Raw genomic sequence first — 26,532 nt, 5'->3', positions numbered from 1 at the left:
GTAATATGACGGCACCGTTTTCGGAGGAATCCAAAGCTTAAGTACTTGAATCCCAACAAAATTTAATCATTAGAACGGTCGCATATTCCTCGCTATCTACCCTGGCCACACACTCGACGAAGTGGCATGGGAAGTACTGAGGCCGATATTAACGAGTAAGGCTTCGTTCACACGGCATTGTCCTGCACGTTTTTTTGCAGTATACGTCTTAACGGATAAATAGTGGCACATACTTTGTGCATAGAACCATTCACACCGCGTTTGTACTGCATAAAAACGTACATTCTTTATACGTTTAAACGGTTACTCACCGGACTTGTCAAGCAAATCGAATGAACGTTAACGTATTCGGTTTGCAGTGGCGAGTAGTATAGTTCTGTTTCATTCACACGGCACAATTTTATACGTTTTTTAACGAACAAGCGTCTATAGTACTCGAGCGTTTTTCGGTGGGATCACACGTATTTTGTCTGGAATTTCGAGGTTATTTCAAAATGGTTGACGAATCTTCTATAGATAGCGAATTATTCATTAATTTAGTGGAACAAAACTTTATAGAGACATCCAAAATAAAGTTTAGCGTATACTATAAATTTTCAAACATTTTATTATGCACAGATTTTTCATTTATGGGATGTAGCCAAAACCTTCTATTTTGTCGGCGGCGAAACCGTTATCGCCATCGATACCAAAATAAAAGTACGATGAAGCGTGAATCCATCTCAAACGTCTGCCCACTGCGACAACTGCGTGAAAACTGTCGCTATTCGGCGTGAAAACGGTTTTTAAACGAATGAAAATTTACCGTGTGTACCGACTGGTTGTACATTTAAAATCGAATACGTGAAAAAACGTGCAGGACGTTGCCGTGTGAACCTAGCCTAACGTGCCTACTGCCCATGCCACTCGTCGAGTGTGTGGCCGGGGTATAGTTTGTAGCTTTCTAATAGACCCCGAAGGCTAATCCTATTGTCTATTGTTCAGTAAAACCGCACTTGCTACTTACCTGCAAAAAAGGGTCTTGTTTATTCTAATTGGCACCTGAGCGCGGGCTAGTCCAACGCTCAAAAAACCAGTGTAGGTGCGCTCTCCGATAACGCGCCTTTGTTACGCATCTCGATGACACATTTTAGACTGGTTCTGTAGCGTTCGACTCGCCGGCACTCAGTAACCGAAGTACCGATTTTTTATGCAGGTGGTTGTGGCACGTGGCACGAGCGGTTTTTCTTAACAATAGACAATAGGATTAGCCTTCGAGGTCTATTAGAAAGCTACAAACTATAATAGATTTAAAAGCAAACCGTTCCCTGTCGATCAAATTTGACTGGTCAGTGAAGCGAGCTTATCGGTCCAGCGGACAAATCGGGCGTGTACTGGGTGTTCACAGGATAATGTTGGCAGGGTCCTCGATGTTCTGTTTGAAGACCTTCATCCATTCGGCTCCGACCGCGCCGTCGATCACCCTGTGATCGGCGGACGCCGTGAACGACACGAATTTGGCTAATCTGAAACTGAAACAAAAAAAAAATAGTTTCAGCGAGGCCTAGAATCATTCGTGTGAAGGAGTTGCAATATGATTCAGTTTTAAAGTCCAAAGTAGTGTGAACAGCGTGATGTACCTAAAAAACACAACGGGTTGCACTCAGGGAGTGCCGGCAGAAGTGAAAACTCAATGACTATTGCAAAATGCACTATGTATAACTGAGGTTAACGCCATCTAGCGTTATTTCGTAGCATTACTTGAAACCCCTAAGCACATCACTGTTAGTACTCGAGTTATATTAATACCAGATAGAGCTACTCACTAGATAGCATTTAAATCAATAAAGAAAAACTCAATGATTACATGTAACATTTTTTCGATCAGGTCACGTGACCGTCACGTGATCTGTCTCGAGTTTAACATTTTTTCCCCACCTCAAAAAGTGCACAGCGCCGCTAAAGAAGTTTTCACTTCAAAAATTGACTGTACCCATTTTAGCCAATCTTATTACGTTGTATCCTAAAGCCTTTGAGAATTTCCCGAGAATACTCGCAGGCACTAAGTAGTTTCAACGAAAGCAACATATCATCTAATCAAATCTAACTTAGAGGGAAAACTAGGCCTTATTGAGATTGGTCCAATTTCCTCACAATATTTTCTTTCGCCGAAAGGAAGATTTTTTAGTCTGGTTTTGTATAAAATGATTGTTGTATTGGGCAGATTGGGCGGTAATTTATGGGTGGGATATGAAAACATCACTACATAGTATAAAACATAGTCGCTTCCCGCTGTCTGTCTGTCCCAATGTATGCTTAGACCTTTAAAACTACGCAACGGATTTTGATGCGTTTTTTTAAATAGTGATTCAAGAGGAAGGTTTATGTATAACTTTTTAACCCGTGCTAAGCTGGGGCGAGTATAAAATACAATTCATTCGTCACGTACCCTTTTTCGGCCTTCTCATCAGGAATAACCAACTCCTGAACACCACCGCACGCCAGGATCAGCGACTGCGGCGGGTTGATGATCGCGTTGAACATTGTGATGCCTGAAACATGGGCAAATAATTAATCAAATAAATATAGAATTTTTTTTTCCAGATCCAGAGATCCTGAAGCCGTGAGTTCAAGTCTCACCCAAGACAGTAATTTTTCCACTTTTAAATTTATTCTAAGCTTAATAGCATCGATCGCAGACGTTTCTGTTTGTTAAAAATTAAAAAATAGTATGGGTATATAGCGCATCGTAACTGGTGAATTTCCAATATGACTTGGAACTCCGGTAGCCGTTCAAGAAGTGTAACGCTCTTACGGTAGATGTCGCTCGAGTCCCCTTGACCCATATGGTGGAAAGATTTGCTGGCTATGGATGAGGTCTTGGTGGCTCAAATGGCAGAGCGCTGGAGTATCTATCCAGAGGCCGTGAGTTCAAGTCTCACCCAAGACAGTAATTTTTCCTCCTGCCTCCTTGGTACTCCTGGGGCTGCAGTTTGCCGTCCTTAGCCTTCTGTGCGAGCTCCTTCATGGTTTTGGAGATGTCGATTACCTCGCGAGAGTCAGAGTTGAAGATAATGGTATGTGGTATTAGACCATATTTACTCACCATACATTCCAAGGTTGGAGACAGTGACAGTGCCTCCTTGGTACTCCTGGGGCTGCAGTTTGCCGTCCTTAGCCTTCTGTGCGAGCTCCTTCATGGTTTTGGAGATGTCGATGACGCCGCGCGAGTCCGAGTTGAAGATGATGGGCGTGATTAGGCCGCTGGGCGTGGCTACGGCTACGCTCACATCTACGTTTGAGAATCTGAAAAATGTCAATATGATTTTTAGTAAAGCCCCCCTTATCGCTACACCTTATACATGGTATAATAATATACTCCGCCTGGTACTCTCTTCCGAGATTCGCGAATGACCTAACTGTCACTTGCCTACGTCATCATGCTGTTTACAGGTTCTCAAACTTTAAAATGTGGGAGAATTGTAACCAACGGTGAAAATTATTTTAACGACATTAATTTTAAGTTATTCATGTAGAAACATAGTAAAATAAAACAAATCTATACTGCCCTTTTCACTCCTAATCTTACAGTTCCGAATAGAACAGCCAACCATTTTCGTAACAAAATATTAATTACCAAGCTTACGACGTGAAAAGTTTGGAAAACACTGCTACTGCTGACACTGAGCGAGAAGGAAATAACAATTAACACGCGTTAGACAAGGATGACGGTCAGGGACAAAATGGCGGATTGTCATATGTGACAGCGCTATCCTGTGTTGCCAGTAGTGTAAACAGAATTACCCGAACGTCTGAAATTTCTTTCGTGAATCGGATGATATTGTTAACCAATAATTAAAAATTACGTGTTATTGTAAAATTTAAGATAAAATACATATAAATGAAAATTATAAAATTATAAAGAAATATTTTAACTTATTAACCATAGATATAATGTACCCATGTAACATGTTATGTTGAAATAAAGTGGCAATGTTATTGTGACGTAGGCAAGTGACACTCTGGGAAGAGAAGACCATGTTTTATTAGACCATGACCTTATAAAACAAAGTCCCCCGCCGCATCTGTCTGTTTGTGTGTTTGTATGTTGGCGATAAACTCAAAAACTACTGACGGATTTTCAGGCGGTTTTCACCTATCGATAGAGTGATTCTTGAGGAAGGTCTGTGTATAATTTGTTAACCCGTGCGAAGCCGAGGGCGGGTCGCCTTCAGTAAAAATATTAACTACTTTTGACAATTCTAAGGTTCCTTTCTTTCCAAACGCACTCGTCCGTAGAACGCTTTTAGTTAGGAAATTATAAACGTAAACAGATAATTTTAATTTCGTGTCATGTAATAGTTATTTACAAGCCACCAAACTAATTTAACCGACAAAGGAAAACAAATACGCGCAACATATTATAATAATTTGAAAGCCTGCGTATCATCGCGCTCCGCGATTGTTACACCATTTAGGGCCCTAGCAAAATTGGTTGTGCAATACTTACGCTATACAATTTTCAATTTAGCAAGAACACTAAATGGCATAACAATCCACCATACATTTCGTGGTAACCCGTTGGTTAAATTTATAATGTGTTAAATTTAAAAGTGGAAAAATTACTGTCTTGGGTGAGATTTGCTGGCTATGGATGAGGTCTTGGTGGCTCAGAAGGCAGAGCGCTGGAGTATCGATCCAGAGGTCGTGAGTTCAAGTCTCACCCAAGACAGTAATTTTTCCACTTTTTTCCACTTTTAAATTTATTCTAAGCTTAATAGCATCGCTTGCAGACGTTTCTGCTTGTTAAAATTTGTAATTATAATTTGTGTACCAAATTATGGCTCCAATGTGATAATTAGGTATATATGATTTTGATTTAAATGTCTAATAAACGTACTGTCTGATAGAGGTCTCCATCCAGTGCGAGTTGACGGTGGGCACGCGCTTGCACGCCGCCGCCACGGCTTTGATTATGAAATCGTTCACGGACACCTGAAAAAAAAACCCATAGCATTTTGGTTAGCGTATTAAGAGCCAACAGGAGCTAAGATTTAAATATTTTAGGTAAATATACCCGTCTCGCTAACGGAAGCGGCTCCTAAAACTAGTGCGATAAGGACAAGGCGAAAAATCCTGCGTAAAAATATCAAAAATCGAGGTTTCGTACTCGACTGTTTCCTCCTCCAAAACTTAACCAATCGTAACCAAATTTGGAAATCTAAATGATTATGACATTATCTGTGTCGGACCGTTTTGCTTTTTTGACTAATTGATGTCAGTTTTGAATAGCACGCCTCTCATTGCGGCATAGTCAATTAGGCCACATTGGCCATTTTTGAAAACCTTGCCTTAAAAAACAAAAATATCAAAAAAAGCAAAACGGTCCGACACAGATATTGACAATATTAATCTGTGTTGAAAAAATCATTGTTCTAGCTTCAAAACCCACGGAGGAAACAGTCGAGTACGTTTGTATGGAGAAATGACCACTCCTGTTGGCTCTTAAGGACACTAAATTCTAAGGACTGGTGTATTGCCAATTAATCGATATATACATTGTAGCATTTTAGAAATAGTATAGAAATAATTTTCCTTTTACTGGACAGAAGGGTCTTTGAAAGGTCCACAAAGCCGTCCATAGGCTACGATTGCTTACCATCAGGCGGGCCGTATGCTTGTTTGCCACCGATGTGGCATATAAAAAAAGTTTCAAAGTGGACAAACTTAACACGTTCACTGTCCCAACTGTTAACTGTCAACCTTACGGCCTTTTAATAGAGGCTTGCCGTAACCCATATGTGGGGCACGGGACATTGCAACGTGTTAAGTCACTTCTAAACAACAATAGGGAGTATTACTGCAATGTTTTGCCGCCAGAGTGCAGCACTAGTGACTTAAGTATACCATAGAGTAACTTATACATACTGTACCTTAAACTGTTTTTTGACAAGTTTTCACAGACAATCAAATATGACATTGATACATCAAGGCGGTTTGTATACAAAGGGCCTACCGGGAAACGCGAAATCGAAACTCAGCTATCTGCCTCTTTATCGCTCGAATATGCAAGAGTGATAGAGAGGTTAGATAACAAAATGTCGACTCTCTCGTTTGCGGTAGACCCTTAGATTGTTTACTTGTTTTGGGAGTGGCGCCCCCTACGCAGACATTCGCGTAATATTCCCTATTGCAGAAGGCAAAATTTACCTTAACACCGGGGCTTTCTTTAGCTAATCTAGCGTTGATCTTCTCTCGCATTTTCAACGTCTTCTCAACATTGACGGTAGCGACCAGCTGGTAATGCGGTATCTGCTGCTTCGCGGCGCTCAGTCTCTTGGCGATGGTTTCTCTCATGCCGGACAGGGGTATGTCGACGAAGGTTGCTCCGGGGGCGGGGGCGGGGGCAGCGAAGGAGACGGGGGCGGGGGCGGGGGCGGCTGACAGGTCGCCGCTCTTCAGGGAGCCGTAGAGGCCGGAGCCCGAGCCTGCGGGGACAGGATTAATGTAGTCGCCATCTATATCTGCACTATACAGGCGCCACAGGCGGGTCATTCCACGGAGTTAGGTACGTAAAGCCACGATTTCATATTGCTCAATTCTCATATTGCTATTTGTCCATATTAAATTATCTTTCACCTGTTAGTGTTTGATCCTTTCGCATTTTGGAAGAGATCCCTTTTAGGGATAAGTTCGCCTTTGTACATAACATTCTTATTTTTGTTTTGTTTTTGTCCGTTTTATGTAAACCTGTTTATGTGCAATAAAGTGACATACATACATACATTTCATTGCGTCGTGTATATACATATAAAACAAACGTACAAAGTGGCACAAAACGACTTCACAAAGGCCACTATGTTAATATTAAGTTAAGTTTTATTTATATTGTCAATAACTCTGATTATTGGTGGGTCGGTTATCTATCGCATTAGGTAAAACCTGTAATGATAGATTAAAGTTTTAAATACAAAAAAAAATGTTAATTTAATGTTTTTTTTAGGTATCACTCACTCTGTAAAAAATGTACATATGTAAATTTGTCATCATATTTAATTGAGTTATGAAAATTCGTAAGTGAAATAAAGATCCATGAGCCTGATTTAAATGTAAGTATAAGTATATAAAACTAGAAATAAAAAATAACACTCATTTAGAGATTCATTAGCACTTCAATCAGCATTATGTATAAAAGGAACACGTAATAAAATAGTGACTTAGGTAGGTTTATTTTGCCGTGGAATGACCTAAAATCTAGATGCTCATATTTTAAAATGCACTATCAAATCACGCCCAGATTTAGCCAGACATTTTTCAAAGGATCGTTAACTGTTAATATTTAATAAATAAGACCAGACAGGTACTGCAGTCAACTAATATACGAAATATGGGTATTGTAACTCTAAAGACAACTCTAATAAAAAATACATACGTCAGTATTAGCGCTAATACTGAATTACTGACCTACAAACTTTACGAGCAAAAGCTACAAAAAAAGAGTAAAAAAAGTAGAAATAAATTATAAAAACTAAAAGTACTATACAAGTTTTAGGCATAAAATAGCTACGCTAGATTAACGTGGACCAAATAAAAATACAGAATAAAAAAAAAATAACCAGGGAGGAATCTTATGCAGACACTTCTTTGACATTAACTAAAACAAAGAAATAATTGTATAGCAGACATCCATTCACCTTACAAATAGAAAAGATAAGCCATTCAAAAGATCTAACTACAACTGTGTACATACATCTGATCTCGCAACAGGGAACACGATGATTAATTGGTAAACATATAAGTCATCACCTACATTGCTCAAGAAATAACTTTCATGGTTTTTGAATATTATTATTACCCACAATGAGACTTGATCGCGTGTAAACTTGAAAATTAGCACCAACATTTCGAAAGCGACCTTGCCAAGTGGTCAAGGGGAATCACATACATATACTATTTACAACCATTTTTTCATATGTATTGTTTTAATTTCATTTAAGTGCTCACCATATCACATTAAATTCGGTAGCGAGTCATGTCGCAGAATCAAAGCAGTTTAGCAACAAATTAAACAATTTTTTAAATCAATAATTCAGTCCCCTTATCCATCCAAGCCGCACTTGCACACATAAAATGCCAAGCCCAATGCCAAATCGCTGGCCCAATATTACAGGGTTCTATGTTTCACTTTTATCGAACTGAAATTTGAACATTGTCATAGCATAGAGAAAAAAATACATAGAGTGCTCACTCCATACATCAGTTTTAGTACCAAAAAGACTATTAGCATCTAGCATCGAGTAGCGGAACTATCAGTACTGCTACATCTATTGTCAAGTAGCAGTACTGATAGTTCCGCTACTCGATGCTAGATGTAGACACTGAAATTAATAGTCTGAACTGATGTATGGAGTGAGCACTCTTGTCTTACTTATTTCTCTATGGTCATAGTGACATTAAGTCGAATTTCAACTATCTTGAAAATGTAACATAGAACCCTGTAATATTGGGCCAGCGAAATGCCCCTGCAGCATCCTCTCACCTCCCAGGCGGATGTTCCTAATCTCGGCCAGTCTCCGGGCCATGGGGCTCGCGTACACCCTACCTCCGGGCGCGGGGGCGGGGGGCGCGGGGGCGGTGGCCGCGGGGGCGGGGGCAGGGGCAGCCGCGGGGGCGGGGGCGCCCGGCGCGGCCGGGGCGGCAGCTGCCGGGGCTGGAATGTACACCTTATTTTTAATACGGTAAAGTTGAAATTACAATGAGCATTGGGGCGGGGGCGGGGGCGGAGGCGCCGGGCGCGGCCGGGGCGGCAGCTGCCGGGGCTGGAATGTACACCTTATTCTTAATACGGTAAAGTTCAAATTACAATGAGCACTGTACAGACGTCATCAGATATGTCGGAGCGGTCTTAAATGTAAGCCCCATTGCTAAAGTGTTACGGCGTTATTCATAAACGTCTGCTAAGTTAATCAGCTGATGATCATCGTTTGTCCCTCTCTATGGCATAACGACAGATAGGGACAAACGACGATCATCAACTGATTTAGTTTAGCCGTTTATGAATAACGCCTTTAGAGTATGTTGTATGTATCTGATAGCGACGGCACAACAGAAGGTAGTGTAGATATTTCTATAAAAAGCATATTTAAAGATGTGTCTCTAGGATTGTCCAATATTTATTCAAATACATAAATAAAAATAGCAATATCGATGCAATTATAATTTAACTCAAAAAGTAGGACTGATATAAAGTGTGATCATTTTAAGACGATTATTTTGCGAATAGCTTTAGGACGTTAAATAACATACTTAAATAAAAATAAAAGTAAGAAGTATGGAAGAAAAAATGATGGCATTTGGTTTATCGACAATCAAAACTTACTAACAAAACCTACAGGCTGCAGCAAACGCTACAATCTGCAGCAAACATACATACGTGCGCACTTGTGACGCATTCACTAAATCTGGGGCCCGTTTCTCAAAAGCTTGTAACTTGTAATACAAGCGGATGTTACATTACATTACAAGTTACAAGATTTTGAGAAACGGGCCCCAGGACGCACCTTTAAAATAATAACAGATCTACAATCTACTAGCAAATTTTGATTGTAAAGCATAGACTAGGAATCCTCTAGACTGAGTTTAGAGCAATTATTTCATGAAACCGATGCTGCCAAAAATACGGGGGTACGGGGGACGAGGTGAGCGAATCCCGTGCCGTGATTGGTCCGTTCAAAGACACGGACCAATCACGGCACGGGATTGACTCGAAGATGGAGTAAAACTACCGTATAAGTGGCAGAGGGGGTAGCGTTACTATGCTCAGTCTAGAGGATGTCTTGGTCTGTGTTGTAAAGTAACCGAATATAGATAATATTAGTTGTTTTATGTTTAATGGGTAACCTTTTTCGGCTGGACGCTTCGCAGGGGCTCCAGTGGCTGTGGATGAATTAAATGAGTTATCACACCATGCAATATCATATGAAACTTCTGAAAACCTTTAAATGTAAGTACAAAGCAAACTATACTTGCCGCAAAACTAAGTGGCGAGTCAGGTCGCAGATCATCGGAATCTTGCTATCTCTTTCGCACTTACACGGCCTTATGGAGCGGGACTCGCAAGACTAGTGCAGGTATGGTACCTGACTTTTACTGCCCGACTCACTATTTGTGGTGCGGCAAGTAGGTTTGTAGTAGTAATCATATTAGTCAACAAATAATAATTTTGGGCTTTTTCTAAAATAAATATTGAAAACCCGATTCTCACGGATCCTGGTGTTTTTGGGTTCTTTCAACTCAGAATCACTAGCATATTCAATCCTGATGATAAAAAAATGTCCCAAAAATTTGTATGAAAATTGTACAGTCCACTACGTCACGTCCATACAGTTTCAGTGAAAAACATTCTCATAAAAAAATGTGACGTAATGGAATGGACATTTTGGGACATCTTTTTTTAATGGAAGGGTGGAGAATGCTGTCGATTCTGAGTAGAATGAGCCCAAGAATGTCCAGATTTGAAAGAATCAGGTTTTCGATATTTATTTTAGAAAACGCCCTTTTACATGGATTATCATTAGTCATAAAATGGATTGTATTTATCTGTCTATGCGAACACTTCTGTGCATTATTATTTAATTATATTCGTTAGAAAATGCTAATTTCGTTTTTTTCTAATTTAATTGGTAATTCATATCTACACACCATTCTTTAAATCTAAACCTGTTAGTTCAATCAGTAAGGTTAAAATTGTAAATCCCTATAATAATCTAAATTGGGTCTTAATACCTTTAGAACAAGGTCTCAAATGTCTCAATACACAATCAAAAAACATGCACTAATTTTGCACACTTTTGAACTGAGAATTTGGATGGATGTGCAACAATGGTCAGGGTTCGAAAGGATAATATATCAATGATAGTTATCTTGATAATTATCGTGATTTTTTGATTTTTATGCCTGATATTTATCGATTTGATAATAACCTAAAATTTAAAACCTAAAATATTAAAAACGCCCCAACATATTTTTTTACTATCAAATAATTCAAGGAAAAGAAAAATAGTACCATCCATACCTGGGATAATTATCCGATATTTATCGGATCGGATATCGGATAACTATCAAAGACTAATTAATTTCGAACCCTGACAATGCTAAGCAGGATTTCCCAAAACTCCTCAAAACTTGTAACAGTAGCCAGGCGTGGCTCACTCCGCGATTTCGTCGCTTTGCTACTAGTAGTAGTAGTAGGTAGCTAAAAGTACATCCGTTCCACACCAATTTTGGTGGCTAGCCATAAGCCGCGCGTGGCGCTGTCGCCACCTAGCGGCCATATGCTGATCGTAACAGACGCGTTTTGTTAGAGAGTGAGTCTTCTGTACCTAGTACTATTATTTATTCTGTGCAGTATCTTACAGTCATCCTTAAAGTCCTTGAAGGCAGCAACGTCAGCCTGGTTCTCCACAATGATACAGAGCAGCTTCCCGACGGCGACGCCCTTGGTGCCCGCCGGGATGAGGATCTTGGCCAGGTAGCCTTCCTCGGGGGTCTCGAAGCCCATGGTCGCCTTGTCTGTTTCGATTTCGCAGAGCAGGTCGCCTGTGAAAAAGGTGCTTGCAAATCATAGTGTACACATAGATTTCAAGTGTGTACAGTGCAGGGATGTTGCGGATGCGGATTTTTTAAGGCTCACATCCGCGTATGCTGATGCGGATGTCAAGATAGGTACATAAAAAACGTCAAATATTACATTTTAGTAATTTTTATTAAAAAAAAACCGGCCAAGTGCGAGTCGGACTCGCGTTCCAAGGGTTCCGTACATTATGTCCCACTCACGCTTGATTGCTAATTTCTAATAGGTTTTTTTGGCTAATTACTAAATTACCTAGCAGTCTAGCACTTACGCCGATGCTAAGACGTTCCTGTACCGACCTGTTCCACATCCGCATCCGCATTAAATCCGCATCGATTTTATGCGGATGCGGATGCAGATGCGGATGTTGAAAACAATGCGGAAGTTCCGCGGTTGCGGATGCGGATATTCGCAACATCCCTGGTACAGTGTATACCTGGGTGTGTTTCGAATCCACGTTAGGCTAGCTTGGAAACTTTTAGGCGTTTTGCTCAAATCACCGCAGCCCGAAAAAAAACCCGAACCACCGCTCACACCGCTCGACACCGAGCGACTCGAGCAAAATGTAGACTAAAATCTATCTTGGACATCAGCGGCCGCGGCGTGCGGTGACGTTCGCCGCCGCCGCTGCTACCCGCACCGCCGGACGATTGCGTCCAGTCCGCAGCCTTACGCAAATTGCGAAAACTCTCTTGTAAAGAGTACCTACTTAGGTAATAATTTAAATACCTTATTAATATTTCCTCAAATCCTCACCTTGGCTTTTGATATACAATGTATTTGATACACAATATTTATGGAATCCACTAGACTTATATCGACCGGGATATGAACCGTGATTACCTTTTGTATTGTTTTCGAGCTCCCGATATTTCGGCGCAGTTACATGCATCTTGTTCAAGGCAATTTATTGATCGTATAAGTATGAGTGTGGTCTCATTCGATTCAGCGCAAAAAAAATACACGAAAATGACACCTCACTTGCCTAGTTTGTGAAACGTGATTGTTTTTAAATGAACCCCCTCTTCATACCCCCCCCCCCCCCCCAAAAGGGACGCCTAAATGTTGATAGGACTCGGTAGTTCCTCATGTCTAGTGGCAAGATAAAGGTCATAAACTATTTTTTATTGATGTACATAATTTGCCGCCAAATTGCCATATTTAGGCTTATTTTACCTGTGCTATCACGGGTATCCCGGTCGATATATGTCTAGTGAAACTAACCGTGAATCATTCAAAATTGTTTATGAACACCATTAATGCAGTAGTTTTAATTACCTTCACTGAGCTTATCCCCCTCCTTCTTCTCCCAGCTGACGATGGAGCCGCTCTCCATGGTAGGCGACAGCGCGGGGAGGTTCACCTTCGAGTGTGAGGGCAGGTCGGAGTAGTGCCTCAGCTGAGGTGTCCATTGTGGGGCGGCGAGCACTCGCTTCACGTGTGATGAGTTTTTTAATTACCTTCACTGAGCTTATCCCCCTCCTTTTTCTCCCAACTGATGATGGAACCGCTCTCCATGGTAGGCGACAGCGCGGGGAGGTTCACCTTCGAGTGTGAGGGCAGGTCGGAGTAGTGCCTCAGCTGAGGTGTCCATTGTGGGGCGGCGAGCACTCGCTTCACGTGTGATGAGTTTTTTAATTACCTTCACTGAGCTTATCCCCCTCTTTCTTCTCCCAGCTGACGATGGAGCCGCTCTCCATGGTAGGCGACAGCGCGGGGAGGTTCACCTTCGAGTGTGAGGGCAGGTCGGAGTAGTGCCTCAGCTGGGGTGTCCATTGTGGGGCGGCGAGCACTCGCTTCACGTGTGATGAGTTTTTTAATTACCTTCACTGAGCTTATCCCCCTCTTTCTTCTCCCAGCTGACGATGGAGCCGCTCTCCATGGTAGGCGACAGCGCGGGGAGGTTCACCTTCGAGTGTGAGGGCAGGTCGGAGTAGTGCCTCAGCTGAGGTGTCCATTGTGGGGCGGCGAGCACTCGCTTCACGTGTGATGAATTTTTTAATTACCTTCACTGAGCTTATCCCCCTCTTTCTTCTCCCAGCTGACGATGGAGCCGCTCTCCATGGTAGGCGACAGCGCGGGGAGGTTCACCTTCGAGTGTGAGGGCAGGTCGGAGTAGTGCCTCAGCTGAGGTGTCCATTGTGGGGCGGCGAGCACTCGCTTCACGTGTGATGCTGAGAGTAATCTGCAATGTATATAAATATTTTTTATACAAAATACAAATACAAAATAAAAATGCATTTATTTCATTACTTTTTACATCAGTTCCTAGGTATAATATAAGGGTTAGGTAGGTAATTAGTCCATCTTAGGTATATGGAGTAAGTAGGTAACTATTTGTCTAAACATTGTGCAACAAATTGTGTAAGTAATGAAAAAGGTGCGGGTACAGCTTGCTGAATTTAAACCCGCCCTTGATGTACCTATACAATAAATATATATAATATATATATGTACATTAATTTAACATTATCAATTTCGTAAAAACGTCTAGTTAGGACAAATATTTGGATTTTTTTTCTATCTATCTACCTACGATTTTCTCACCCTATCTTTTCTGCGACGGTACATCGCGCGCAAGACAGACTACCTTTCTTTTTCTGACTGTACTAATTAGAAACGGACGAATAGTCAATCTCGCGCAAGATATGCTGTCGCGGAAGCACTTTTGTGCAAAGCAGGCAGGAGATCGTTAATACAATTTTTATCCAGGTAACAAACCTTACTTAATTACTTGTATTCTCTAGTTCTGCAAATGTAAGAAAAATTAATATTGCGGAACTAATGAATTTGCCTTATCTCCATTATCATTATGCTAACAAACCTTCATCTATCAAGGAAGCATTCTATAAGAGAATGTATGAAATACTATTAAATTAAGAATGCTTTTTGATCTGATGATAATTTGTGGCTTTCCATCAGATAAGGCTCCTTATGCTTCATGTGCAATAAGAACCATTATATCAGAATTTCTGTTGGAATTTCAGATAAAAAGGTCCTTATTGCATTTGAAGCATAAGGACCCTTCTGTAATAGAAAGCCACATTTATGGGACAATATTATTCAACATTTTATTTTTAATTTAATTATTTTATTTCATTCAATTTATCCATTTAGTTCTGAAATTGTATTCCCAGCATTCTCAAGAATAACAGAGAAAGTGATATAGCTTAATCTACAAAAAAAAAAATAAGGGCAGGTACAGAAACACTCGTAAGTTGCATGATAAAGTTAATTTTAGAATTCATGTTACTTACTAGATAGGTAATTCATTACTAAAGAAGTTTTATTTTATAAATAAAGATACTTGTAACTTATTACTTATCAATGTCAGGGCAATGACAAATAAGCCTCTTATCAGATAGGAGGAAATCTGATTTGATGAGCAAGCAGTCCGAGTTACATGTACTAAAGTCAACAAGACGCAATTCCCTCCACTGTACTCTGTACATTTTAGTACACTACACGCGAAACGGAACGGAAGTGAGGAGTGACACTGACAGCAAAACGATTTGAGTGATCTGAACGTACTAAGTACTAACGCCGAGCGCGTGTGATGACGACCGAATGCGATGCTAATATGAACGAAACAGCACATAGCCGTCACGCCGTTGCAATGCATGGGAGTAAGCGAGACAACAAATTTTGAATTTTACTACTTTAGAAAACATCCGCATAATCCTAATATTTAACAAATTATTAAATATAAGGATAGCTTTAGTTAGTGTTATATAGCACTTGTGGTCCTGGAGAAGGACTATCAATGAATTTTAGTAAATAATATGTAAATATTATTAATGTTTAACTCAGTACATAACTTTAGTTACAATAACTATTTAAACAATTTCCTAATGTGGCAAATAAGGCATCCTATGAAACTGATTTGCAAGGTGCATGCCTATTCTGAGACAACAAGAAAATTCTAAGAACCAATTAGATAAGCACAATGCAAATAGGAAAACTCTCGGTTGATGACTCTGGATACAGGCATTATCAGTTGTTTCAACTTTCCTTTGCCTGCTTAACAAATAAATATCTGGGTGACCGAGCTTCGCTCAGAAAACATATAATAACTCGTAAATGCGCGTTTTCCCAGAGATAAGACCTAGCTAGATCGATTTTTCGCCCCCGAAAACCCCTATATACCAAATTTCATCAAAATCGTTAGAGCCGTTTCCGAGATCCCCGAAATATATATATATATATATATATAAATAAATAAATAAACAAGAATTGCTCGTTTAAAGGTATTAGATAATAAAAAATAATAAATAAGCCTATTAGCTCCAGTTTTTCTCTGATTTATATCATGCCCTTTAAGTGGCAATTCTAAGAAACATTTGGAAGAGACAATGTTTGGTGGCTGCTGGGGGCAAATTATGTTATACAGGGTGTCCCAAGAAGTAGTGATATACTGAAGCTGGGAGGTAGAGGACCTAGAGGGCTATCTGAATCACCCCCATGTATGTTCCGCGATTTTTCGTATTTTCGGAGTTATGATTTTTTTTAATTTTTCACCTATCGCCGAGTACGATGAGATTTTTATTTATGGTGACGTGAATTATTGTGGCAGATGCTTGATTTTTTTTGTGTGCTACGCTGATAGATAGGCCAATTCAGTATGGTAACATTTACTATCGTTAGATCTTTGAATGGAATTAAAAAAAAAATTAATGCCAAGAAAGATAAAATTACCCAGTATGTTCACAACTTCAAGGGTGCTTAGAAAAATAAAACATACTGGGTAATTTTATCTTTCTTGGCATTAAATTTTTTTTTAATTCCATTCAGAGATCTAACGATAGTAAATGTTAACATACTGAATTGGCCTATCTATCAGCTTAGCACACAAAAAAAATCAAGCATCTACCGCAATAATTCACGTCACCAAAAATAAAAATCTCATCGTACTCGGCGATAGGTGAAAAATTAAAAAAAATCATAACTCCGAAAATACGAAAAATCGCGGAACATACATGGGGGTGATTCAGATAGCCCTCTAGGTCTTCTACCTCCCAGCTTCAGTATATCACTACTTCTTGGGACACCCTGTATAGTCTAGCAAACCAAGTTTACTGTAAAATAAAGTGTTATATCCAAAAGTTAGGGTAAACAACATTTTGCATATGTAATTAAGGCATATAAAAGCATATGTAATGTATTATGCTATTCAAGATATCACAATGTCAACCTAATCATAAAAGATTAATACATTCAGTGCCGAAAACCCAACTATCAGATATTTTATGATTTTGTTCCCAGGCTGGACAACCCAATAGTCGAGATTGTGGTACTACAGCTTTATATGACGAAATTTTTTGGCCTGGCGCAGATGTCTTGTTTGGCTGGGTGGCAATGAATGTGTTAAATTTCATATACTTAATATTGTCGAATATGCTAACATGGGCCTGTAGTGAATGATGATGAACACAGTAAAAAAATCATGACCACATTAGAAATATCTTTAGAAGTAATTAATAAAACTGGAAAGACAGCTAGCAATAAAAATGTGTATAATTGTGTGTTGTGTATGATAGTTAGGTACACTGTAAAATCGAATATAACTATAATCTATTTTAATGTTTTATAAAGTTTATGTTAGGACCTGTGGTAATTTTATGACTTCTTCATGTTCCTAAGCATTTCAAACAGGGTTTCAAGGAGTTACAAATTACATGCTCTACATTTTTCACAACACCAATGTTTACATGTGGACTGTTGAGGCATGGTTGAGGCTTGACGGGAGCTGATCATGTTCTCGTGTGATGACAGTGATGACAATTCGCAAGGTGAAGACCATTGACGTTTTGGTTATGCAATTGTTACCGCTAACTAAACCTACTGGAACTCACGCAAATACGAAATAACGTAACTTATGAAAACAAAAAGTCTAACTTAATAGCTGAAATTAGGAAAATATACTAATTGTTTCGACTTTTTATAAACAATTACAGCAAAACTCACTTGCTAGGGTGCTTTCGACGGGCCAACTCGGTGCTTACACATCTCGTGATATTGCTCCTGACCACTTTATTTAAGCTATTGTTTAATAACTGGTTTCGTAATACAATCGTTCGCAACATGTTTGATTCTGGATGAAGCTAAATCTATGCCGTCCTGATGATCTGGACGGTTTTATGTTAAACCGTAGGATCGACCTTTTCCGATTTGTAGGTCGTTGAAATCACAGATAAAGTAGGGTTAGAGTGTCATTATGTCAATGTCACCGTGACATTTTTACCCATAGACAAAGTTCACAATCTTTCAAGTTTCAAGTATTTCAAGGGGAGATTAAAAGTTACACAAAATATCCTTTATTAATTAAAACTTAAATATTTTAATAGTGAAGTTACTTCATAGGTACTTTAATTTGCAACACCATTTTTCTACATACATTCTTTGCACATGGAGCATCTAGCTTGCTCCTGTTGATGTACTTGCGCAAGTTATACAATAATAAAATAAAAACTACGATAAAGAAGTAAACTCTGTTGTTCCATGAATTATACTTAAAATTGCGTAATTACTCTACGCAAGTAGCAAGCGTCTTTATTTTGTTCCAGGTACATGTGCCGTGTGCTATTTACTATGCAAAAAAATTGGAATCCAAACTCTTTGATTTTTTTTATTTACCATAAACAATTCTCTGTCTTTTTCTTTTCTCTTCTGTCAACTGTTGTGTTAGACAGGTTATCAAAAATGGTGAGAAATTAAACTCGTAAATATTACTGCAATCTTGGTGTAAATTCTGAGTTTAATGGACTGAAACAAGTGGTGACACAGTGTTCTAAATCATGTTAAGGCTATTTCATCAGTTCCGCTCAGGTTTTGAACTTTGTGATGGTGTCAAGTGAAATCGTTTTTAAACCGCTCTCCTCGATGTTTTCAGGCCAAACGCACGAAAAAGGTTGGAATCACTGGCAAATATGGCACACGTTACGGTGCCTCCCTCCGTAAGATGGTCAAGAAGATGGAAGTGACACAGCACGCTAAATACACTTGCTCCTTCTGTGGAAAGGTTAGTTTTGGTTTTTGGTTATAATTGTATTTGTTATCCTAGGCAACTAGAACACTTACGAATCAAAGTCTTAGCCGAGTTTGAATTGAATACTGCAATTGATTATTTATCATTTCAACACGCCGGTATCTTTGAAGAGCTGTTTAAAATGTGATATAATTGGCATAATTACCTCAATAAGTCATAATTTCAAGTAATTTATTGAAGAACGTATCCACAGCCACAAGTGGATCTTACTAACCTTTTTCAACATAATGATGCAAATGTGGACAGGTTCAAGATTTCATACATTTATATCGTCAACAAGTACTATTTCCGCTTTCCAGGATGCCATGAAGCGTTCCTGCGTTGGTATCTGGTCCTGCAAGCGCTGCAAGAGGACCGTAGCTGGAGGTGCCTGGGTGTTCTCCACCACTGCCGCCTCCTCCTGCCGATCTGCTGTGCGAAGATTGCGCGAAGTCAAGTAAACAGATACTAGCATAGGCCAATAAAAGAAAATCTAAATTCCCTCTTTCATTTCATTTAAACTCCTTGGCCAATGGCCAGGGTTATAATGCCCAGTAGATTTGTAAGACCAAAGGTTTTTAAGCTATGATTTTTTGTTTTGATAATCACTTTAAACAGTTTAACCTTCGTAATAACAATTAATCTAATTGTCTGACTTTGGTTACCTTTCTTCTAACTAATGGATTAGCTTATTTTAAACTCGATATAATAATAACTCAAAACAATCACAAAGTGCTCAGTCCCATCTAAAATTTGCATTGAGGAGTTTACAGTTTTACACTATTTGAATGGGTTTCAGTACCAGATTTTTAGTACAAACAATGGTGGCTTTAAAACTTACCTAGATGTAAAATCCATAGCAAAGAATAATCCTTAAACACTATCCAAAGAATCTCTTAGAAGTTTTTGAGTATGACGGAAGTAGACTAAATGAAATTTTATTTAAATGCCTCCAATCTTGGATGGTGGGAAAATCAATTTTAGATCAACAACAAAAGTAGCTATGTGAAGAAGTGCTCAATATGAATAGAATTCACCTATTGTCAAGATACCAGACTTTTTTGATGTCTATGCATGTAAGCAATGTCTTTTACTGCACTGGACAGTCCAATAAAAGTAATTAATGGGCTTGGCCGGTGAAAGCATTTGACAGATGGCGCCAGCAGAGGTTTTGCCTGTTGATCCTACAAATAATGTCAAATCTATATTTTTTTACTTATATGGCTTGGATTCCAACCCTTGCTGGTGCCATCTATAAAAACCTATAATAGTGGCCAACCCCTTTTTTAAAAGTTATTTCCTCTGGACTCTAGAAAGAGAATAGGATGCAGCAATCAAATTTTTATTTAAGGGTAAGTACCTGTTCATATAAATTTACAAACAATCTAAGCTGTGATATTGCTTCTTTGTTTCACAAGCACTATTGTCTTGGTTGGTGATCTTGAGAATACATAAAAAACACAAGGCTTATTTAAATATCAAATATATTGTAAAATATAGTTTTGTGTGACAGGTATTATGTTGTCATAATAGTTACTATAGATACAAAAATAATTTGGCAATTCAAAATAGTACATTGAAAAGTGTAAACTTATTTAGTTATAGGCAGTAGCACCAATTTTCGTTATTATTTTCCTTATAGTCAGAACAAATTGTAACCTTATGTTATAAGTACCTAATAATATGTTAATAAATAGGAATAACAATCACAATTTTTTGACTTAATAATCACATAATAAGTTTATAATGACACATGAAATTAAGTAACAATACTTTTACAAACAATTTAAGTATATACATATTTATTTAAGTAATTGAAGCAAAGTTACATCGGGTTGGATTAAGTCAAATTAAAGAGTCTGTGCAGATAGAGAACAGTTGTGGATTATATGTTATTATATGGGAACCAATACATTCTACGACTCTTCTCTTTCCGCACAGACTATTAGGGCTGACTTTTATTTAGTTGCAGAATTTGTTATTTCATCACATTTCGATAAAATTTGGTGGATAGACAGAGTTCCCTATTCTATACAAAATAAGGGTAATTTCACCGAATGTCCTAAAAAATTGTATTTATACCGCCAGAATGAAAAAAATCGTTAAAATTAAAATCTATGCATTAGGTGAACAGACCCAAAGGCAGCTATCTTATTGACCTTAATAGTTTAAATCTATCCCCAATTACACAAAACATAAACAAAATTACTGGCAAATTCATAAGTACTGAGTAAAACTTAAGTAACAGCATGTAACAGTTACTTTGAAATATGCAAAGTTTATCCTAATATTGTTATCTAAAAATGTAAATTGGATTTCATTGTGTAAGTTATTATTAACTTATTTTAATACAAACTGGAACACTATTAAACAAGGAATAATTTTATTTGCCATGCATATGTAATTATGAATATCTAAAAATATTTTTTGCACTATGAATACTTATTTTTGTAGATAACCAAATAAAAACGACTTAATTTTAACACTTAGTATATTATAATATATTCGAGAGATATGTGCTCAGTCAAAAAATAATGACTATGATATAGTTTTGAATGGCACTAAATAAAACAAAATGCCTCAGTAAAATTGATATAACTAAAACTGAACAAAAGCCACTTGAAATATCTCGAGTACATACATTAATCTCCTAAATCTTTGTCTTTATCTCCTATGGCATATAGTATATGAAAAGCGACACCTAACAAAGCCGTGCCCAGCAGGTCTCCCAGTGCTGTCAAATAAGGTATGGCAGAATTGTCAGGGTCCATTCCCATCTTCCACATCCAAATAACCATGTGGTGGCTAATAGCTAATAAGAGGAAAACTTGTAGTAAGGCTGCAGACATGTAAATGAGGATAAATATAGGGGTCATAGATGTGTGCCCAGCTTTCAAATAGCCTATAGTGTATATAAATATCAACTGTCCTGGTATGACCATCAAGAGTAATAATTTTGTTGTTTTGCCAACAAGAGGCCCGGGCTTGTCTCCTGTATGTAACACAGTTGACAGTCTAGAGGCATGCACTGCTACCATGTTGCCTCCTATACCATTAATAACTAATTGAAATACTGCAATACCCTCATAGTTAACTACTGTGTAGTCTAAAATTAAACCACCAATACTACTGATAACCATGGCAGAGACAACCGGCACCCACCCTTCATCTAGAGCTTGTTTAGTGAACTTATTATCCCAGGCAATGTAACCGCAGACCGGCACAAGAATTGCGCCAGCAATGATAATAATAGACGGCAGTACAACACTTGTGCCAATATTTGAGTACAGCAGCGATGCAATCCATGACAACAGTGCCAAGGTTGTCAGGTCACCTAGACTAGCAGCTATAGGAGTGGCAATATTGTCTGGGTTAATGTTTAGTTTCTTTGAAACAACTATGACACCAATCATGATCAGGCCTAGGATAAAACTCGCAAATGAAGCAGTGAGAACACTTGATGCTGCAAGCAGTAATGCATGATGAATATCGAACTGCCCATCTGGTATCCAACCCATTGCTATTGCAGCCATGGCTGCCAAAAATCCTACCAGAACAGCTTGACATTGTATCAAACACAAGTTTCCTACCACTAATGCACTCAGGTCAGTGTCCAGATGCCCTAAATGGGCGTGAGTAGACAAACGCGATGCCAACGTCATTTCTAAATTTCCTTTCAGCCCTAAGAGGGCAGGCACTAGTATATACACTTCAGATACTTGCTCAAACACCTTCCAATGCTGCACCACATCAAGCACAAGGCTTGCAGCAACCATACCGAAGCCGGCGAGCAAGAAAGACACAAACATCTGCACCCCCGCCACCCAAGAATTCTCTTTTCCATGTTTAATATCTGGAGGCTTACTTTCACTGTTGAGGAGCTTGTACCCATTTGTTTCTTCAGTTGTCTCGGTTCTTGCCATTTTAGAATTACTGTTCTTGCCTCTGTTCATCGTTACAAATATATTTATTAATTATACCGGTCTAATAAGACACGTAAACATTTACAATGACAATTCTGAACTTGAGGCCAAAGTTATGATATTCATATTATAGTTGAACACATACTGTTTTAGGACCGTTTCTTCATCTTGGCACTGACTAGTGACTTATCTCACAATTTCGTATTATTGTTGGCTAGCGATGAACAACAAATTTATAAATCTTTGTTTCGAAATGTTTAATTAGACGGCAATCGAAAATAATCTTAGATGGTGACAGTGTGAGCAATTCAACACAGTGTTGCCAGAGCGCTTCCAGCTTATGTACGGTCATACGTCAAAAAAGGTACCATTTTGATAAAAAAAGTACGATTTTTTTATTAGTAAAATTTTCTTACAGAAACAATATTTATATGTGGGTGTGTGGGTGGGGGGTATGGTGGGTGGATGAGACATGAGTATAGTTTTCCTGATTGTTACTGACTGACAAATTGATTTGACCAACTATAAGTGTAGTGTACTCGTCATAGTTAACCAATTTTGTTTGCATTGAAAAATGAAATTTGTCAAGCCATTTCCGTCAGTTGAAAAAAGCGGCAAATTAAAAAAAAAATGGTGCGAAGGGTTATGGTCCAATAGAAAACTTAAATTTCGCGCCATTTTATACTGACTAAGTTGTTTGATCGGCTATAAATGGCGGGCTGAATTTTGACTACCTGAGTTTTGTAATCTGGATAATAATGCCAAATAAAACGAAATACACACAGATGACTAAGTAACTTTCTACTGGATATGCAAATGTACATAGAGTCAGACCAAGAAAAGTCTGCAGCGGATTTGATAGCCCACGCAGTGCAAGTGTTATTTACACGTCATAATTTCATAGTAGTTTGACGTTTAAAATAACACTGGCACTGCGAGGGCTGTCAAATCCGCTGCAGACTTTTCTTGGTCTGACTCTATATAAATTAAAAAGAAATGCATGTGAATAAGATTGGTAAGATAAACAAGTAGGATTTATGGACATGACATGACTTAGGTACCTGACAGCCCGAGAATAAATTCTTTATATTTTTTTAACTTCTTTTTGCGTTTTTATTATTCTTCGAGCAACTGCACTGCATTAGAAGCAATCACAAAGCAATATTGATAATATTACACATAGATTATTTAATGTAGTTTTATGGATAATTGCCAATACCCTACCAGGGTGCCATGTCATCTATTTCCATTGTAACATCTATTCTATTGTACCATGGTTAACATGGTTTGCAATAAACGATATTACTATTAGTAAAGCACAGGTAAGAAAGACATAACTGCCGACTGCAACTAAAGAAACGTGTATTTTCTATATATAGTACATGGTACTTTTTTATGGTGGCTATTTGTTGTCAGATTAGATATTTTGCCCAGAACAAACCATCCTGAACCAATACAACGAAAAAAAAAGTTGATAAACAATCGTACATCAAAAGGTACGGTTTTAGTACGATGTACGCTGCTTACAAAAAAGGTACGCAAGGGTCCAAAATAGTACGCAAAACCGTACTAAAAGGTACGATCTGGCAACACTGATTCAACAGTGGTTTGACAGTGTGAGCTGTGACACTGACAAACAAAGATAACGTTGCGTCTCGTCTCTCTCTCCGCTCTCTCCCTCTCTGACGTGACATTGACATTCACATGCACAGTACGTTCCAAAACATAATAATAATGCCTAGATTTTTATTGATGTAGAGTCTGTGCGGAAAGAGAAGAGTCGCAAAATGTAGGGGAGCCCATACATTCTACGACTCTTCTCTTTCCGCACAGATCCTACAGGAGATTTATAATAAAATAATAAAAAAAAACAATAATAAAAAATTAAAAAAACATTTAGTATCAGAACTATTCAGAACGTATCTTTGTTTTTTTTTTTTGGATACGTATTTTTACGGACTAAGGTATTTGCATTAAGTTCAGCCAACTAAAAAAAATATACGTTGATAGCAAAATATTGTTAAAAGATTACAAATTAATAAGTTTGTAAATTACGGTAATTATGGCAGCAAATATTTTCCTCCTACATTTTATTTATTCAGTTGGTATACCTGCACGGCCACCAACACGAAAAGATGACGCGAGGTAGAAAGTTTGGTTTGACTTTTGACGTGACGTCTACGTATGGTCTACGTTTTCGATTGTCGACCGCTCAGGTGCTCATTACCGCTAGCCGATATGCACTCCTTCCAACTCATTTAATTTATTCACGGAGTGTAGAGTATTTTACTAAAAATCGATAAAACATAGAAAAGAAACGTGTCGGGTTGCGAATAAACACGGTAGTGCGGATAAAGTGCATAGGATGTGTTTGCCATAAAAGTTGTAAAAACATTGGTGCGATATCCACAATTTGGATCCGGAAACCTACTTCTAACATTCGCATTCTTTTTATCTCTTGTTTTAATTTAATCGTTCTTCTGTGATAATTACCGTAGATATTAGTTAAAAGTCTTTTATTGTATCGGTGGTTAATATCGTCGCCGCGAGTTTAGTTCCCTATCACTCGGTCAGCGCGACCTTTAAGAAACTAGCGTGTACGAATTGATATGTGGCAGTGAAGTGTAGAAGTAAACATGTTTAGAAGCAAGATAAGGATTCACACATGCAGAATAATCTTGCTGACATCGTTGGTGTGGTTGCTGGTGGATGTGGCTCTACTGACTTTGTATTCTGACTGTATTGGTGATGGCTGGGATTGCAATAAAAATAAAAATGCAGATTTCGTTGCGCCGGTGAGTAAACCTATATATGTTGTTAGAATAAATCCACAAAAGCTTATAAACCTTTTAGGGCAATGCCCTCAGACAAACAACAACACCTGTAGTAGGTATTTGATTATGAAGAGGGTGCTAAAAACTTTCATGCTTCTAGAGTATAATTTATTTATAAGATTATTTTAAGTTTTATAATACATGTAGTTTAGTTTTATTGTTTAGTTTGTCTTTTTATGTCTCAATAATAAAGATTTATACATTTGTTATGTTTTGCGGATCTCTAATATAATATGCAATGTAAAAAATTGGTGAATTAAAGTAATTCTCTGTGATTACAATAATTCTTCATGAACATTTGCTCCTCAAAACAAAATAATAAGAGTGTAACTCAAACTTTAAGTCAAACAAAGACTAAAATTAAACAACTTCCCAGCTCAAACAAAAAATGATGGAATGTGAACTAAAGTTTTAAATTGTTACATTGACTTGCAAAAATTGTTGACATAATTTTTCATGGTGTAACAGTTCCTGTTATTATCTTATTAGTATTGAAAAATAGCTTTGTCTGAGTAGCAACCTGAGGGTCAGGGTAGGTATAAAACATATCACACAACAATTCCATAGTTCATTTGTTTTACAGACACACTTTGCACACTTTTAACACCTCATTTCCCAGGACCTCTCAAATCCATACAATTCCGACTCATATTGGAGCCACTGGGAAATGAGAGGTAAAATGTACTATTTTATTGCAAATTTTTACAAATGGATAATTTAAAACAAATTTGTTCTTATCAGTTACTACTTGGCGAATATCAGAAAAGAATAAATTTAAAAGTGGAAAAATGTACTGTCTTGGGTGAGACTTGAACTCACAACCACTGGACCACTAGCCCAGTCCCTTATGGTGGAAATATTTCCTGTCCATGGATGAGGTCTTGGTAGCTCAGATGACATTGGCGAAGCACTGGCTAGTGAACCCAGTAGTCATGAGTTCAAGTCTCAACAAAGGCAGTACATTTTTCCACTTTTAAATTTATTCTAAGCTTAATAAACTTTATAACAATATAGGTAATGGTATTGGTACATTTGTACAAATTGGCAAGTGAAAGGGAGTCTAACTGGTTCCTAATGACTGTCAGTGTCACAGTGCTCCAGCCAACTAAACACATTACCTAACTCCATATGATTTCTATT

General features: G+C 38.2%; 4 protein-coding genes across 5 annotated transcripts in view; 2 read left to right on the top strand and 2 right to left on the bottom strand.

Annotated features, from left to right (window-relative positions):
* Positions 1–1,311: 1,311 nt before the first annotated feature.
* On the bottom strand, positions 1,312–13,051 carry LOC134653991 (dihydrolipoyllysine-residue acetyltransferase component of pyruvate dehydrogenase complex, mitochondrial). 2 transcript variants are annotated; one of them, XM_063509361.1, is made up of 9 exons: positions 12,890–13,051; positions 11,395–11,577; positions 9,880–9,915; positions 8,519–8,689; positions 6,190–6,467; positions 4,880–4,974; positions 3,086–3,285; positions 2,429–2,531; positions 1,312–1,511 (listed from the first exon to the last, which is right to left on the bottom strand). In XM_063509361.1, the coding sequence occupies exons 1-9, from the start codon at positions 12,945–12,947 to the stop codon at positions 1,382–1,384; spliced, it is 1,254 nt and encodes a 417-aa protein (XP_063365431.1). In that variant the 5' UTR covers positions 12,948–13,051; the 3' UTR covers positions 1,312–1,381. The 2 variants fall into 2 exon arrangements, with proteins under 2 accessions (XP_063365431.1, XP_063365432.1); XM_063509362.1 differs by lacking the exon at positions 9,880–9,915.
* A 5,149-nt stretch (positions 13,052–18,200) lies between these two features.
* Positions 18,201–19,136, top strand: LOC134653811 (large ribosomal subunit protein eL43). Its single transcript, XM_063509175.1, has 3 exons — positions 18,201–18,313; positions 18,501–18,629; positions 18,956–19,136. Exons 1-3 carry the CDS (start codon positions 18,311–18,313, stop codon positions 19,094–19,096), a joined length of 273 nt encoding a protein of 90 aa, XP_063365245.1. The 5' UTR covers positions 18,201–18,310; the 3' UTR covers positions 19,097–19,136.
* A 1,985-nt stretch (positions 19,137–21,121) lies between these two features.
* On the bottom strand, positions 21,122–22,820 carry LOC134653990 (solute carrier family 41 member 1-like). Its single transcript, XM_063509360.1, has one exon. It carries the CDS (start codon positions 22,586–22,588, stop codon positions 21,278–21,280), a length of 1,311 nt encoding a protein of 436 aa, XP_063365430.1. The 5' UTR covers positions 22,589–22,820; the 3' UTR covers positions 21,122–21,277.
* A 1,920-nt stretch (positions 22,821–24,740) lies between these two features.
* Positions 24,741–26,532, top strand: part of LOC134653989 (polypeptide N-acetylgalactosaminyltransferase 5) — a 37,960-nt gene continuing 36,168 nt past the window's right edge. The window contains exon 1 of the mRNA XM_063509359.1: positions 24,741–25,353. Coding sequence (XP_063365429.1) covers positions 25,195–25,353 — 159 coding nt within the window. The 5' untranslated portion in view covers positions 24,741–25,194. The remainder of the gene's footprint in view (positions 25,354–26,532) is intronic.

This window comes from Cydia amplana, chromosome 14 (genome assembly GCF_948474715.1).
Source record: "Cydia amplana chromosome 14, ilCydAmpl1.1, whole genome shotgun sequence".
Taxonomy (NCBI): Eukaryota; Metazoa; Arthropoda; class Insecta; order Lepidoptera; family Tortricidae; genus Cydia; species Cydia amplana.
The sequence above is the reverse complement of the archived record's forward strand: the minus strand, read 5'-3'. Positions and strand labels throughout refer to the sequence as shown.